The 17531-nt window shown below is 43.8% G+C and overlaps 1 protein-coding gene across 3 annotated transcripts in view; it reads left to right on the top strand.

Moving 5' to 3' along the window:
* LOC129822172 (cell adhesion molecule 1-like) overlaps positions 1–14536 on the top strand; it is a 160690-nt gene extending 146154 nt beyond the window's left edge. For all 3 annotated transcript variants that reach the window (XM_055880215.1, XM_055880217.1, XM_055880214.1), the window contains 2 exons: positions 13169–13297; positions 13472–14536. In XM_055880215.1, coding sequence (XP_055736190.1) covers positions 13169–13297; positions 13472–13590 — 248 coding nt within the window. In that variant the 3' untranslated portion in view covers positions 13591–14536. The remainder of the gene's footprint in view (positions 1–13168; positions 13298–13471) is intronic.
* The last annotated feature ends 2995 nt before the right edge of the window (positions 14537–17531 follow it).

Below are 17531 nucleotides of genomic sequence, written 5' to 3'. Positions count from 1 at the left end.
ACGCCACAGTGCCTAACTTCGGCACACCTCATTGTGCTGCTGAAGCACTGCCAAAGATAGCTCTGCAGACAGACAGACAAGCAGACAGACAAGCAGACAGACAAGCAGACAGACAAGCAGACAGACAAGCAGACAGACAGGCAGGCAGACCAGAGTGTGACTTTATTATGCTGATTCTCCTGGTGCTGAGACAGAAGCAAGAAGACATGTGAATGATTCAGCTGTTCACGGCTTTGACTGAGTGAATCCTTTGGATACATACACCCACATGGTTTAGCACCTTTGAAATCAGATGGCACCTTATGATTATGTACGCATTTAGGGCTGAAGTAAAGTCATACTAGTGTATTATGAAATATACTGTATATGAAAGAGAGGTGAATGGTAGAGGCAATAGGTCAGTTTCCACTGCATAGGGATTAACAATAAATGAACTGTCTGAGTCAATAGTGTTAGAGCCAGGCTTGAATCAGAATGCACATCAAGCCTGGCTCTAAAACTACTGATTCAGACAGTTAGTGTGCGTTAATTCATTGTTTATCAAACATTTGGTAATTTGTCAAACATTTAATGCAAACACTTAACACTTGTATATCATTAGCCTTTGAGGCTTAACATTAAATGCTTATTTGATTTGCAAATGATGTTGACTCAGATTAGCAGATTGGTTCCCTTTATAATGGGTGTGCTTTGCTTTCTTGATTTAGCAACAAAAAATAAATCCATTTATGTGAGGAGAAAATTAGCCACTAGCTCCAATTTAGTCTGTACAATAGTCCACTCTAATTGGTCCCCAGGGGTGTTTAGGTTGTATTGTGCAAGGATGAGGATGTTCAAAGAGTGTCATACTAAATGAAGATGGTTTTCTCATATGGCCTGATTTTAACTTGAAATATGGATATTTAACTTGGAAACTTTACAACTTTTTCTCAGATCTTGAGCAGCTAATGTTGGAAGATCATATTTTGGAATATTTGAGGTAAAAAAGGAAAACAGGCACAGATGGATTCAATATTCCTCAAAACCCATTTTGAACCCTTTCCACATTCTTAGGTTGACATGCACCGCAGGAGAATGTCTAACCAAAAGTGGTGTGTTAGTTTGTCTACCTGCTGACACTCCAAAGGGTAACAATATACGGCATTAGAAGTTCAGAGAACTCAGTTCCTCTAATATTCTTTCTGAGGAGGTTAGAGTCTTGGTTACGTTGTCCACCGGAACATGTGGTACAGCTGCTACTGTGAGAGCAGGGTAGAGCACTGGAATATATTTTCCATTAGCTTGTCAATCACTTTCTTTAGCCATGACCTTCCCCAGAAAAACACTTTAAAGGAACACGGTATAAGCAGGCAGCATTCAGTATCCAGTATCCTTTTGTGTGTAGTTGAGAAGCTTGTTTTGTCAAATCAAAGTTTCCCAAACTACATTTTTGCTAACATCCCATGGTCCAGAGTTCACAGTCAACTCTCCATTCAGAGATGTTATGTGTTGCCATCAGTCCTTCAACTGTATTTTCGCACCTCCATAAAATGTCATGGTTGAGTCTGCGAATCTTCACTGCTTTGTTCAGAATTGATAAAGCAAGTTTGTCTCTGAATCTCTAGCAGGCTGTTTGATTAAATAATTAAGACACACAAATTACTCAAGAGGGAGTCAGAGATCAAGATAGCCTAACCAGAAGAAAATAATTTTCTCCCGCTGCTGCTGGTCTTCACAGAATTACGCTCCTGAAGTTGTCGGTAATAGGCTACACAAGCAGCCGGGAACCTTTTTAAGTATTTGTATCTCAAATCATTACATGTGGTAAATCTACATTCTATCTAAATGAAAATTATACAAATCTAAAAGTAAATTTTCTTGCCATTGCCAACTATGTAAAAATAGCGTACATAAAGCCAATACACAAAAACATTGCAGCCTGCAGGTAGAAAATATCCTGATAAAAATAAATATCCTATGAATCACATTGGCTACGCTCAGAAAGTCGTGCTAGCAAACTTGAAGGGCCCAGAATAAAATATTCTGGGCCCCACCTCCCGAGGGGCACAGCGTTCTAAGGCACTGCATCGCAGTGTTGCGGCGTCACTACAGCCTGGGTTTCGAAATTGGGGAGAAAATTAAAAAATATAAACAATTAAATATTCCGCGCCAATGAGCTCGGGACAGACACAGCTGTAGGCTATTAGTGCAAGGGATTAGAAGTAATCAGGTATTTTATGACGTTTCCACTGGCTCAGAGCTTTACATTTTTCACCTTCTTGCCAAGTGGTTATCGAAAGGGAGAGAGCTGGAAAGATTCTTCAAATACTTTGAGGTACTTTTGTCATTCCCAATTGATTATAAAAACAGACTTCATTTACGTGCTGTTTGAGGTGACGAAAACAAAAGACGCTGAATAAATTGACAAAACTCGAAATGGAAAGAAAGAAACAAAAATGTTTTTTTCCAAAAGTATAGCATAGGTTGTGCATTCTGCAAAACACATGTCCACTCCAACAATGAGGATGTTAAATGACTGTAATAATAATATATTCAATGCATTAACAGAAATTACCGTAACCTAACAAATATTGCAGATTAGTAATGATGGGAATTAACGGTAAATGTAGGTTACTACTGGTGATATACAGTACCAGTCAAAAGTTTGGACACACCTACTCATTCAAGGGTTTTTCATTATTTTTACTATTTCTACATTGTAGAATAACAACTATGAAATAACACATATGAATCATGTAGTAACCAAAAAAAAGTGTTAAACAAATCAAAATGTAACAGCGTTCCTCTCTCTCTTCATAAGAAGAGGAGGTGTAGTGATCGAGCCAAGGCGCAGCGGGTTGTGAAAACATGATGAGTTTTATTTATTAGACAAAACGAAACAAACTATACTTGAATAAACTAACAAAATAACAAAACGAAAATAGACAGACTAGTACGACGAACTGACATAACACACGCAGAACGAACGAACAAGTACTTACTACAAAAAACGCACGAACAAACCGAAACAATCCCGTATGGTGTAACATCGACACAGACACAGGAGACAATCACCCACAAACAAACAGTGAGAACACCCTACCTAAATATGACTCTTAATTAGAGGAGAACGCAAAACACCTGCCTCTAATTAAGAGCCATACCAGGCAACCAAAACCAACATAGAAACAGATAACATAGACTGCCCACCCAAAACACATGCCCTGACCTAAACACATACAAAAACAACATAAAACAGGTCAGGACCGTTACACAAAATATATTTATATTTTTGATTCTTGAAAGGAGCCACCCTTTGCCTTGAAGACAGCTTTGCACACTCTTGGTATTCTCTCAACCACTTCATGTGGAATGCTTTTCTCACATATGCTGAGTAATTGTAGGCTGATTTTCCTTCACTCTGCAGTCATCAACTCATCCCAAACCATCTCAATTGGGTTGAGGTTGGGTTATTGTGGAGGTCAGGTCATCTGATGCAGCACTCCATCACTGTCCTTCTTGGTCAAATAGCCCTTACACAGCCTGGAGGTGTGTTTTGGGTAATTGTCCTGTTGAAAAACAAATGATAGTCCCACTAAGCGCAAACCAGATGGGATGGAGTATCGCTGCAGAATGCTGTGGTAGCCTCGCTTGTTAAGTGTGCCTTGAATTCTAAATAAATCATAGACAGTGTCACCAGCAAAGCACAATTACACCTCCTTCTCCATGCTTAATGGTGGGAACGTCGCATGCAGAGATCATCTGTTCACCTACTCTGCTTCTCACAAAGACATGGCGGTTAGAACCAAAAATCTTTAAAAAAAATAATTTTAAGAATCTCAGATTTCCACCAGTCTAATGTCCATCGCTCTTGTTCCTTGGCCCAAGCATGTCTCTTCTTATTATTGGTGTCCTTTGGTAGTGGTTTCTTTGCAGCAATTCCACCATGGCCTGATTCACAGTCTCCTCTGAACAGTTGATGTTGAGATGTGTCTGTTATTTGAACTCTTTGAAGAATTTATTTGCGCCGCAATCTGAGGTGCAGTTAACTCTAATGAACTTATCCTCAACAGCAGAGGTAACTCTGGGTCTTCCTTTCCTGTGGCGGTCCTCATGAGAGAATGTTTCATCATAGCGCTTGATGGTGTTTGTCACTGCACTCAAAGAAATGTTCAAGGTTCTTGAAATGATGGACTGTCGTTTCTGTTTGCTTTTTTGAGCTGTTCTTGCCATAATATGGACTTGGTCTTTTACCAAATAGGGCTATCTTCTTTATACCACCCCTACCATGTCACAACACAACTGACTGGCTCAATTAAGAAGGAAAAAAATTCCACAAATGTGCTTTTAACAAGGCCCACCTGTTAATTGAAATGCATTCCAGGTGACTACCTCATGAAGCTGGTTGAGAGAATGCCAAGAGTGTGCAAAGCTGTAATCAAGGCAAAGGGTGGCTACTTTGAAGAATCTCAAATATAAAATATATTTTGATTTGTTTAACACGTTTTTGGTTACTACATGATTCCATATGTGTTATTTCATAGTTTTAATGTCTTCACTATTATTCTACAATGTAGAACATAGTAAAAGTAAAGAAAAACCCTGGAATGAGTAGGTGTGTCCAAACTTTTGACTGGTACTGTATGTAATGGGGAATTGATAGACACAGCAAACAATGCACAAAATGAAGTTATGAAACAATGAATATCCACGAAATGGCAGGAGAGAGCGCATTCTGGAGAGAGCCGTACTTTTGCATCTGAGCCACAATCCCCATATTCTTGGACCGTGGAATCCTTGCGGCCTCCTCAATGGATTAGTCCACTCAGACAGGCGCAGATCAGACAGTTGTCTCGTGTGCCATGATAAAAACAAATCTATTTGCAACTGCTTGACTAAAAGAATGGGATGTTTTCAATACAGACCCCTTTTGTCATACAGTATTCCATATAAGGCACCCAGACGTTCTGAATAATTCACAGTATATACCCTTAATCTTGTAATAAATGAAATCTAATGATGCATAACTTGACATTTCTGCCATCCATTGTGACATTCTGGGAGGATAACCAACCTTCCAATTAATGGCAATGCTTTTCTTAGCCGCTATACATTTACATTTTAAGTCATTTACATTTAAGTCATTTAGCAGACGCTCTTATCCAGAGCGACTTACAAATTGGTGCATTCACCTTATGACATCCAGTGGAACAGCCACTTTACAATAGTGCATCTAAATCTTTTAAGAGGGGGGGGGGGGGGGGGGCAGAAGGGTTGCTTTATCCTATCCTAGGTATTCCTTGAAGAGGTGGGGTTTCAGGTGTCTCCGGAAGGTGGTGATTGACTCCGCTGTCCTGGCGTCGTGAGGGAGTTTGTTCCACCATTGGGGTGCCAGAGCAGCGAACAGTTTTGACTGGGCTGAGCGGGAACTGTACTTCCTCAGTGGTAGGGAGGCGAGCAGGCCAGAGGTGGATGAACGCAGTGCCCTTGTTTGGGTGTAGGGCCTGATCAGAGCCTGAAGGTACTGAGGTGCCGTTCCCCTCACAGCTCCGTAGGCAAGCACCATGGTCTTGTAGCGGATGCGAGCTTCAACTGGAAGCCAGTGGAGAGAGCGGAGGAGCGGGGTGACGTGAGAGAACTTGGGAAGGTTGAACACCAGACGGGCTGCGGCGTTCTGGATGAGTTGTAGGGGTTTAAATGGCACAGGCAGGGAGCCCAGCCAACAGCGAGTTGCAGTAATCCAGACGGGAGATGACAAGTGCCTGGATTAGGACCTGCGCCGCTTCCTGTGTGAGGCAGGGTCGTACTCTGCGGATGTTGTAGAGCATGAACCTACAGGAACGGGCCACCGCCTTGATGTTAGTTGAGAACGACAGGGTGTTGTCCAGGATCACGCCAAGGTTCTTAGCGCTCTGGGAGGAGGACACAATGGAGTTGTCAACTGTGATGGCGAGATCATGGAACGGGCAGTCCTTCCCCGGGAGGAAGAGCAGCTCCGTCTTGCCGAGGTTCAGCTTGAGGTGGTGATCCGTCATCCACACTGATATGTCTGCCAGACATGCAGAGATGCGATTCGCCACCTGGTCATCAGAAGGGGGAAAGGAGAAGATTAATTGTGTGTCGTCTGCATAGCAATGATAGGAGAGACCATGTGAGGTTATGAATGCTAGGTTACACAGTTTCTTCTGATAAGTCTCCAGTATCAACATTTCCAAGCAATCAGAAACAGGGAGAAGCCTGAATTCAGCCAGCCTTGACAAGATCATAACATATGCAAATATGTCTCCTTTTGTGTTTTACACCTCCAGCAGAGGACTTTCAATTCTGAGTGCATGATATTCATTTTTACTGGCATGTTCTATGAATGGTCTTAACTTGCAGTAATTTATGTCTGAGATTATATGAACATGACTGCACATTCAAACATATCTGTATGCTTTCATCTTCATCAATAGTGTTTCCCAGGTCTTCTTCACATTTTTGTCTGTCATGTTTTGTGTCATCGGGAAAAGCCTGTATCAACCCTTGATACAGTCGGGAATTCAACTTTAGAGGTTTGTCAGACTTTCTTAAAATAGTTAAAATCTTTGAAGCTTCTGGCTTGTCCATTGTTTGCTGCAAAGAGAATGAATGCAGTGTTGTATCTGCAAAGTTCACCTCAGAGCCGTCACAGACTGGTCTTCGCTGGTTGCCTGACCCTGCTGAAACCCCTGTCACCATCTGATCCTGTTCAAATGAGGCTTGACAAAGAAGACCTTTGTGTAGATATATACATGATAATATCCAATAATAGAATCAATGGTTCAATAATTGAAATGACCATTATTCCCAGATTCCAAACTGTAAGCTACCAATCAACTCAAGATGGAACTTTGTATCCATTCACTGATTACCATTCACAGTTAATTTACTTCTGTTGAAACGGGACAAAAAGGCAACAGAACATTTCCATACACACACCAGCTGTTAGATGCTGCTACCTGACAGATAGCTAGAGGCTAGAGCTGAACAGGCTGTGGTAGCTACTAGCTAGCTAGCTAGTTCATTCTCTTCAGACATAACTTCAGTCGAGAGGGGATGAAACATTAGCTAACGTTCCATGTCAGTTACACTACTAGCTCAGCACTGAGAATAAATAATTTTATTTTATATAACAGCTGTTACCTTGTTAGCTACATCAGTCAAATAAAGAGTAGCCCCCGTCCCCAGTGAAAGTTGCACCCCTGTTCCAAACAACACAAAGGATTGACCTCACAGCCCTAAATTATGCCTGCACTCTATGAACTGACCTCAATCAATCAATCAATTTTATTTTATATAGCCCTTCGTACATCAGCTAATATCTCAAAGTGCTGTATAGAAACCCAGCCTAAAACCCCAAACAGCTAGTAATGCAGGTGTAGAAGCACGGTGGCTAGGAAAAACTCCCTAGAAAGGCCAAAACCTAGGAAGAAACCTAGAGAGGAACCAGGCTATGAGGGGTGGCCAGTCCTCTTCTGGCTGTGCCGGGTGGAGATTATAACAGAACTATGCCAAGATGTTCAAAAATGTTCATAAGTGACAAGCATAGTCAAATAATAATCATGAATAATTTTCAGTTGGCTTTTCATAGCTGATCATTAAGAGTTGAAAAACAACAGGTCTGGGACAGGTGGCGGTTCCATAACCGCAGGCAGAACAGCTGAAACCTCAACAAAGACACTTTCAAATCTAATGCTCAATTCAATTCAGTCCAGCCTGCCTTTGCCATATTTATCCTGTACAGTGGATTATAATCATTTAACATTTTTGTAGGGGTTGATAAATCAAGTCTGAAATGTAAAAGTGGAAATTATAAGCTTGGCACACCTGTATTTGGGGAGTTTCTCTCATTCCTCTCTGCTGATCCTCTCAAGCTCTGTCAGGTTGGATGGGGAGCGTTGCTGCACAGCTATTTTCAGGTCTCTCCAGAGATGTTTGATCGGGTTCAAGTGGCAGGAACACTCAAGGACATTCAGACTTGTCCCGAAGTCACTGCTGCATTGTCTTGGCTGTGTGCTTAGAGTCATTGTCCTGTTGGAAGGTGAACCTTTGCTCCATTCTGAGGTCCTGAGCGTTCTGGATCAGGTTTCCTTTAAGGATCTCTCAGTACTTTGCTCCGTTCATCGCTGCCTTGTTCCTGACTAGTCTCCCAGTCCCTGGCGCTGAAAAACATCCCCACAGCATGATGCTGCCACCACCATGCTTCACCGTAGGGATGGTGTCAGGTTTCCTCCAGATGTGATCTTTGGCATTCAGGACAAAGAGTTCAATCTTGGTTTCATCAGAACAGAGAATCTTGTTTCTCATGGTCTGAGAGTCTTTAGGTGCCTTTTGGCAAACTCCAAGCGGGCTGTCATATGCCTTTTACTGAGGAGTGGCTTCCATCTCTACCATAAAGGCCTGATTGGTGGAGTGCTGCAGAGATGGTTGTCCTTCTGGAAGGTTCTCCTATCTCCATAGAGGAATTCTAGAGCTCTGTCAAAGTGACCATCGGGTTCTTGGTCACCTCCCTGACCAAGGCCCTTCTCCTCCGATTGCTCAGTTTGGCCAGGCGGCCAGCTCTAGGAAGAGTCTTGGTGGTTCCAAACTTCTTCCATTTAAGAATGATGGAGGCCACTGTGTTCTTGGGGTTCTTCAATGCTGCAGAAATGTTTTGGTACTCTTCCCCAGATCTGTGCCTTGACACGATCCTGTCTTGGAGCTCTACGACTTCATGGCTTGGTTTTTGCTCTGACAAGCACTGTCAACTGTCAGACCTTATATAGACAGGTGTGTGCCTTTCCAAATCAGGTCCAATCAATTGAATTTACCGCAGGTTGTAGAAACTTCTCAAGGACTCAAGTTGTAGAAACATCTCAAGGATGATCAATGGAAACAGGATGCACCTGAGCTCAATTTCGAGTCTAATAGCAACGGTTCTGAATACTTACCTAAATAAGGTATATCTGTTTTTTATTTCTCCATAAATTTGCAAAAATGTCAAATAACCTGATTTCGCTTTGTTATTATGGGGTATTGTGTGTAGATTACTGAGGATTTTTATTGATTTAATCCATTTTAGAATAAGGCTGTAACCTAACAGAATGTGGAAATAATCAAGGGATCTGAATACTTTCCGAATGCACTGTATTTCTATTGAGGGTGAGATTGAATTTTCCCCCTTGCCTAATATGTCATGAGCTTTTTCCATCAATTCACAAGAGTCAGCATTGCAATTAAATGTGTGTAATTACATCTGTAAATCCACAGTGCGCATACAAACCGCCTGCCTGTTTTCGCAAGAGTGTGTTCCAGTATCACTAATGAAATCAATATTCAATGTAATCAGCCAAGGGACAGAGATACACACAACTGATCCCCAGTTACTGTCAGTCATTCAGTCACCAAGTCAGTCATCCAGTCAATAAGTCAGGTAGTCAGTCACTAAGTCAGTCTGTCAGTCACCAAGTCAGTCATTCAGTCAATAAATCAGGTAGTCAGTCACTAAGTCAGTCAATAAGTCAATAAGTCAGGCAGTCAGTCAGTCACTAAGCCAGTCAGCCAGTTAGTCAGTCAGTCAGTCAATAAGTCAGGTAGTCAGTCACTAAGTCAGTCTGTCAGTCACCAAGTCAGTCATTCAGTCAATAAATCAGGTAGTCAGTCACTAAGTCAGTCAATAAGTCAATAAGTCAGGCAGTCAGTCAGTCACTAAGCCAGTCAGCCAGTTAGTCAGTCAGTCAGTCAATCAGTCGCTAAGTCAGCAAGTCAGTCAGTGCGAGGCTGCTAGGGTATTCCACCAGTGACCTGGCTATGTGTAATTAGTCATTCCAGAACAGACACAGAGAGAGAGGGAACCATAAAGCATTTGTCCCCTCCACTCCAGCAGAGCGAATGTCAGTGCTGTGCCGACCGACGTGGGCATCGGCCACAAATCCTCTTTATTCCCCCATAAATTCACCTGGCTGTGCACATCCTGTCAGGACCGAGGTGTGGGCATGTAACAGCTCCCTCAGCCACATCCTGTCAGGACCGAGGTGTGGACTGTCATAGCTCGACCGGCAACATCCTGTCAGGACCAAGGTGTGGGCATGTCATAGCTCCCCAGCCACATCCTGTCAGGACCAAGGTGTGGGCATGTCATAGCTCCCCAGCCACATCCTGTCAGGACCGAGGTGTGGACTGTCATAGCTCGACCGGCAACATCCTGTCAGGACCAAGGTGTGGGCATGTCATAGATCCCCAGCCACATCCTGTCAGGACCAAGGTGTGGGCATGTCATAGCTCCCCAGCCACATCCTGTCAGGACCGAGGTGTGGACATGTCATAGCTTTCCGGCCACATCCTGTCAGGACCGAGGTGTGGGCATGTCATAGCTCCCCAGCCACATCCTGTCAGGACCGAGGTGTGGGCATGTCATAGCTCCCCAGCCACATCCTGTCAGGACCGAGGTGTGGGCATGTCATAGCTCCCCAGCCACATCCTGTCAGGACCGAGGTGTGGGCATGTCATAGCTCCCCGGCCACATCCTGTCAGGACCGAGGTGTGGGCATGTCATAGCTCCCCAGCCACATCCTGTCAGGACCGAGGTGTGGGCATGTCATAGCTCCCCAGCCACATCCTGTCAGGACCGAGGTGTGGGCATGTCATAGCTCCCCAGCCACATCCTGTCAGGACCGAGGTGTGGGCATGTCATAGCTCCCCAGCCACATCCTGTCAGGACCGAGGTGTGGGCATGTCATAGCTCCCCAGCCACATCCTGTCAGGACCAAGGTGTGGGCATGTCATAGCTCCCCAGCCACATCCTGTCAGGACCGAGGTGTGGGCATGTCATAGCTCCCCAGCCACATCCTGTCAGGACCGAGGTGTGGGCATGTCATAGCTCCCCAGCCACATCCTGTCAGGACCAAGGTGTGGGCATGTCATAGCTCCCCAGCCACATCCTGTCAGGACCGAGGTGTGGGCATGTCATAGCTCCCCAGCCAATAGCAGGACTATGTGGGAGGGAAAGGCCGAATGTTAGAGCAAATCCATATTATAAACATAATCAAAATTCAATTTAGTTTACGTGCAAGGCTATAAAGGGCCGCTAATGTGGTTCTGAACTAATAGGCAGAACCATTGAATGACTCCAGACAGGGCAACAGTGTGGGATGGTTCTGGTACAGATCTGTCATTCATCTAGCCATTGGACATTAGATATGGGTTATAGATTTTACAGTCCCAGTTGATATTTTGTGATACCTTTTAGGTATGTTCAATGCTTTAGACAGGCCCACTTCTTTGTGTGAAAATAAACCAGCTCCATTTCCCCCTCTGTGTGCTGTGGCAGGCTGGTTGTGCTCCCAGACGTTTGTCTGGTTCAGGTGTCAAATGGAAGGGGTGGGGGGGGGGTTGAGCCGGGGCAGGGCGGGGCGAGGGAGGGAGGGGACATGACAAGGCTCCTCGGCTCAGTCCATTTAGCGTGTTGATGTTCATTAGCATGGAGCATGGGTCCTTCCCTCTCCTCAGGGAGCATGCTGTGCTGTGCTGTGCTACCAGATGTCCCTGATACTGGAAACAAACAGCTATGCTCTGTTCAGCTCAGCTCATCCTGCCTGAGATACAACCAACAGCAGCAGCAGATGAGACTCTAGTCTGTGTCTACAGTATGTGAACTCTGCCTCTGCTTGGTGGAGGTAAGTCCATTTTGAAGAGGAAATGCCAATGAAGCGTGTCTTTACTCTCTATTCAAGTTAAGGATGTCAGACATTTTAGGCTTTTATCATTCGCATTCAGAAAGAAAGTCCTTTCTCCTAATCATAATCTTTATTCAAAACCATCCAATTTCAGTTCATGATTGGAGGGGACTGATGGGAAATGGAGTCTCTCCTTCAGGTAGTAAAGTAATACCCCTTCTCTCACCTCTCCTCTTCACTCATCCATCAGTCTCAACTGACACAGATCCCCACACTTAATCTGTAGACCTCAAGTGCCGAAAATTCAGAAAGTTTGGAGATTTAATGCCTTGCCGTTTTCTTTTGTAGCTAGAAGATGTATAAATCTCACTAAACAGTAAACAGTGGACTAAAGAGTGGACAACGATCCACTGTGGGTTCCTGGGGGGGAAATGTATTTCTGCGAGAGGGGACAGCACACCGGGCCAGATTTATGACGTGCCTGTGTCTACTCTCTATGATTGAGGTCTATAACTTCCTGATATTACCGCTTAAATCAGAGTATATTTTACCGTTCCCTGGAATGTTTCTGTTTAAATTGTGAGGTATGTCAAGTATATCATTTTTATGTAACAGTCTCTGAACATTTTACACAACCACTTTTCGGAGAGGAGAAGCTCTAGCTTCCCAGAATAAGGAGGTATTTGGAATTATGATACAGTGTCATAGAGTTCGCCAGATTTCATTCTATTTTAAAGCAGAGAGAACAAATGCATTGACATGGTACATATCCTGTTGTGAATGTCCATTGCCACACACAGACAATGACTAATCACTTATAAATGACATAGATAAAGATAGGCAAAGATTGAGGCCTCATTCACGGCAGTGCATTATCAGTTTGAATGACCATGGGGTCTGAAGTGGTCATTATGTCACACATACATATACATTAGACTTGCATTTGGTAGTTTGAATAATATCATTCAGAAGTGCAATTCAACTGTATGCAGAAAAAGTAATGAAACCGCAATGAAGTGGGCTATTCTGTTCTACAGCCACAGTAGGAAGGGAAGAGAAGGTGTGACTGAGTGGGAGGAGGTTAATCATACATTTGAATGTTGATTTGAACTGAAAACACTCCACTGCTTCACGTTGTACAATGCATTGTTGTCCTTCATTGTTGAAAAAGACACCTTCAACAGAATAGCTCTAATGGAATTATATTGAATACGACAGTAGTCACTCTGTATTGAGTCACAGCTACCTCCCTGAGTGGGTCACTCTTTGACCATGGACATCTATAGTAGGTTCTATGTAGAAGTTGACAAATGTAGTTTGTCTTCTGGCTGCAAATGTTACCCGATTTCTTAAAGTGTTTGTGACTTTGAGTACACTGTACATTACTATGCTACTGCCGGTCTCCTGCTCTGTGATTTAATCAGAAGGCAGTCACTGCTCTGATAGCTCTAATTGGCTCAAAGAAGGGGTCTGGGGATCATTGTTTTAAGAGGCTGTGATTGGCTTGTTTCCAGACTCCAGAGCTGGCGAGGGAGCGCCACAGAAGATAGACCACGCTGTCATCGGAGGCGTGGTTGCCGTGGTGATGTTCGCTATCCTCTGTGCACTCATCATCCTGGGGCGCTACTTCGCCAGACACAAAGGTATAACGGCTCACCTGGGTCCCCTGGCTGTTACAATGCTTCCACTGGCTTGAGATGAACTGGTGTACACTATCATTGATAATTCATAGACCTAGAAGTGGACTAGCTGTAGGGATTCATTATCATCCATTTAAGTCCAACAGGGGTGTTCATAAATTTGTTTATTTGTTGCAGGCACCTACTTCACACATGAAGCCAAAGGGGCAGACGACGCAGCAGATGCAGACACGGCCATCATTAATGCAGAGGGGGGACACAACAACACGGAAGAGAAGAAGGAGTACTACATCTAATGATGAGAGGCCAGGGGGGGGTGTTATGGTGGGGGGTCCTGTAGGAGCACTATATATAACTCTGAATGGGCCGGAGGGGGTGACGAAAGGTGCAGCTGAGGAGGAAAGAGAGGTGGGGAAAGGAGAAGAGAAAAGGAGAGTAATGATGAGAATTGAAGAGGAGAGGAAGATTGGAGTGGATGAGTAGTGGGAGGCTTCATTGCTTCGTCGTGGATTCTCCCATCCAACCTCTCCTGAACTGCTCGGTCCCGTTCTGTACAGTTCAATTATTTTACAGACAATTTTGTGCCTTGTTCTATTTCTTTCGTAATTGTTGTCCTCCCCACCCCAAACCTGTTGACTCCACCAGTTCTTTTTTGCTGCAGTTATCTTTTAGAGGAGATGACACAGCACTTCTTCTCTTGTTGTCCTGCAGCTCCATCTTAGCTTGTGTACCAGGCTTTTAGAAGCACCCTCTCTCTCGCTCTCTTTGTCTCTCTATGCTGTGTACTGTAGAAGCAGCCAACAATACATTTTAGTAATTTCCAGCTAAAACCTATTGTAAACAACTCTTATCAATATCAAACTATACTGTCCCTCTTAACTCAATCATAAATATGACCTCTCCTGCTGTATCAGACATCCTGAAACATCACTTTTATTTTCATTCTGTGGTTAAAAGACTGAAGTTGCTGCCATGGTCATAAGACTTGTTGAGTTGTTGTCTTAACTGTTACGCTAAGAGGTTCAAACCCCTTAATGAGGTCACCTGGTGTGGGGTTAAGGTCACAATATGGTTTACTCTGGGTCATCATACTCATACCCTCAATGATCAGTAAATGACCAATGTAATAGTAATGCTTGTACATGTGTGTAAATACAGTGCATATATTACCCAGTATTTTCAACACAGGTTCAATCCTAGTTGAAATAATGCTCTTCTACAGATAAAACAAGTTCAATTGTGTTACTATATACTGAATTTAATATATTGAATGTATATTTAGAAACCTTACAAGGCCCTTCAAACCCTATTTTATTGCTGTCTTAGGCCAGGGATCATCATCTAGATTCAGCCGCGGGCCAATTTCTTCTTGAGCGGATGGTTGGGGGGGCCGGAACATAATAACAATTGTAGACTGCAAATTGACCGCAAGAAGCACAAAAATATTAATAATAATATTTCACTAAAACATAATAATTTCTAACTTTGTTTACATATGGGGACATTGCTCTGCATAGGGGGCCGTCTTTTGGATGGGATGTTAAAACGGGTCTCCTGCCTCTGTGGTCATTCAAAATCCCATGGCATTTATTGTAAGAGTAGGGGTGTTCACCTCAGTGTCATGGTTAAATTCCCAACCTGGCCACATTCCATCATGACCACCTAATCATCCCCCGCATTGCTAATTGGGATCCAATTTTCTAAATTAAAATCACTTGAAGCTGACTTCCTGGATTTTTTTTACAGTCAGTCTTATGTCCAACAATGAAACCCCCCCCCCCCCCCCCCCCCCCACCAAAATATATACACTGCTCAAAAAAATAAAGGGAACACTTCAACAACACAATGTAACTCCAAGTCAATCACACTTCTGTGAAATCAAACTGTCCACTTAGGAAGCAACACTGATTGACAATAAATTTCACATGCTGTTGTGCAAATGGAATAGACAAAAGGTGGAAATTATAGGCAATTAGTAAGACACCCCCAAAAAGGGAATGGTTCTGCAGGTGGTGACCACACACCACTTCTCAGTTCCTATGCTTCCTGGCTGATGTTTTGGTCACTTTTGAATGCTGGCGGTGCTTTCACTCTAGTGGTAGCATGAGACGGAGTCTACAACCCACACAAGTAGCTCAGGTAGTGCAGCTCATCCAGGATGGCACATCAATGCGAGCTGTGGCAAAAAGGTTTGCTGTGTCTGTCAGCGTAGTGTCCAGAGCATGGAGGCGCTACCAGGAGACAGGCCAGTACATCAGGAGACGTGGAGGAGGCCGTAGGAGGGCAACAACCCAGCAGCAGAACCGCTACCTCCGCCTTTGTGCAAGGAGGTGCACTGCCAGAGCCCTGCAGAATGACCTCCAGCAGGCCACAAATGTGCATGTGTCAGCATATGGTCTCACAAGGGGTCTGAGGATCTCATCTCGGTACCTAATGGCAGTCAGGCTACCTCTGGCGAGCACATGGAGGGCTGTGCGGCCCCACAAAGAAATGCCACCCCACACCATGACTGACCCACCGCCAAACCGGTCATGCTGGAGGATGTTGCAGGCAGCAGAACGTTCTCCACGGCGTCTCCAGACTCTGTCACGTCTGTCACATGTGCTCATGTGCTCAGTGTGAACCTGCTTTCATCTGTGAAGAGCACAGGGCGCCAGTGGCGAATTTGCCAATCTTGGTGTTCTCTGGCAAATGCCAAACGTCCTGCACGGTGTTGGGCTGTAAGCACAACCCCCACCTGTGGACGTCGGGCCCTCATACCACCCTCATGGACTCTGTTTCTGACCGTTTGAGCAGACACATGCACATTTGTGGCCTGCTGGAGATCATTTTGCAGGGCTCTGGCAGTGCACCTCCTTGCACAAAGGCGGAGGTAGCGGTCCTGCTGCTGGGTTGTTGCCCTCCTACGGCCTCCTCCACGTCTCCTGATGTACTGGCCTGTCTCCTGGTAGCGCCTCCATGCTCTGGATACTACGCTGACAGACACAGCAAACCTTTTTGCCACAGCTCGCATTGATGTGCCATCCTGGATGAGCTGCACTACCTGAGCCACTTGTGTGGGTTGTAGACTCCGTCTCATGCTACCACTAGAGTGAAAGCACCGCCAGCATTCAAAAGTGACCAAAACATCAGCCAGGAAGCATAGGAACTGAGAAGTGGTGTGTGGTCACCACCTGCAGAACCATTCCCTTTTTGGGGGTGTCTTACTAATTGCCTATAATTTCCACCTTTTGTCTATTCCATTTGCACAACAGCATGTGAAATTTATTGTCAATCAGTGTTGCTTCCTAAGTGGACAGTTTGATTTCACAGAAGTGTGATTGACTTGGAGTTACATTGTGTTGTTTAAGTGTTCCCTTTATTTTTTTGAGCAGTGTATATTTTCATTATTTTTAATTTTATGCTCAGAAAACTAGGGGGGGGCCAAATAAAACCACCCGCGGGCCAAATTCGGGCCGCAGGCTGCCAGCTGGGGAACCAACCCTTCCTTTAAGTAGTCTGTTGGCTCAGGTTGCTATTGAGAGGAATATACTGTATCTCAGTATGAAAAGGGAAGAAAATATGTTACTTATACTTTAGATTGAAGATGTTTTAATTGTAATGACATCTAATAAAAAAATCTTCTGTCTCTATTTTTCAAACATTAGCTAGTACACAATTCTGTATGTATTACTTTGACTGCCATTGTATAGTTTATGGACATTAGGATACACTTTTATATAATTGTTGCATTACTTCATGTTTTGTTTTCAAATTAGAAATGTAACAGAACACTAATGGTTATTGCTCAATGAGCATTCCTAATGGTGTCTGTGAATAATAAGTTATTGAAGATCGCCTAGAAGTTTTGAATGGGGAATGAGTAGCATGGTTTCCATTTCTGCCATGTTTCCGCTTTTGAAGTAAATGTACAGATTGCTGTGGAATCCCTGTAATGCATATTGAAGTTCCTGCTTTTATTTTTCCATGGTACATTAGTCAATGGATTTATTGGATATATCGGTGTGACTGGCAAAACAACTCCAAATACATGAATAAAAAAGGACAGCCACTGCCTTACTTTGCTTTTAAATATATCATAATGGTGACGGAAAAAAAAGAGTGAAGGACTAAATTCAGTGCCTTCCTTTATTTAAAGGGTATACAGTACGATGTCAACAGTGTCATACTATATCTTAGTATATGAATCTCTTGCTACCTTACACCAGTAGTGGTAGTCTCACTCTCTATTCACATG

The sequence above is a fragment of the Salvelinus fontinalis genome, chromosome 24 (genome assembly GCF_029448725.1).
Source record: "Salvelinus fontinalis isolate EN_2023a chromosome 24, ASM2944872v1, whole genome shotgun sequence".
NCBI classification, from domain to species: domain Eukaryota; kingdom Metazoa; phylum Chordata; class Actinopteri; order Salmoniformes; family Salmonidae; genus Salvelinus; species Salvelinus fontinalis.
The sequence above is the reverse complement of the archived record's forward strand: the minus strand, read 5'-3'. Positions and strand labels throughout refer to the sequence as shown.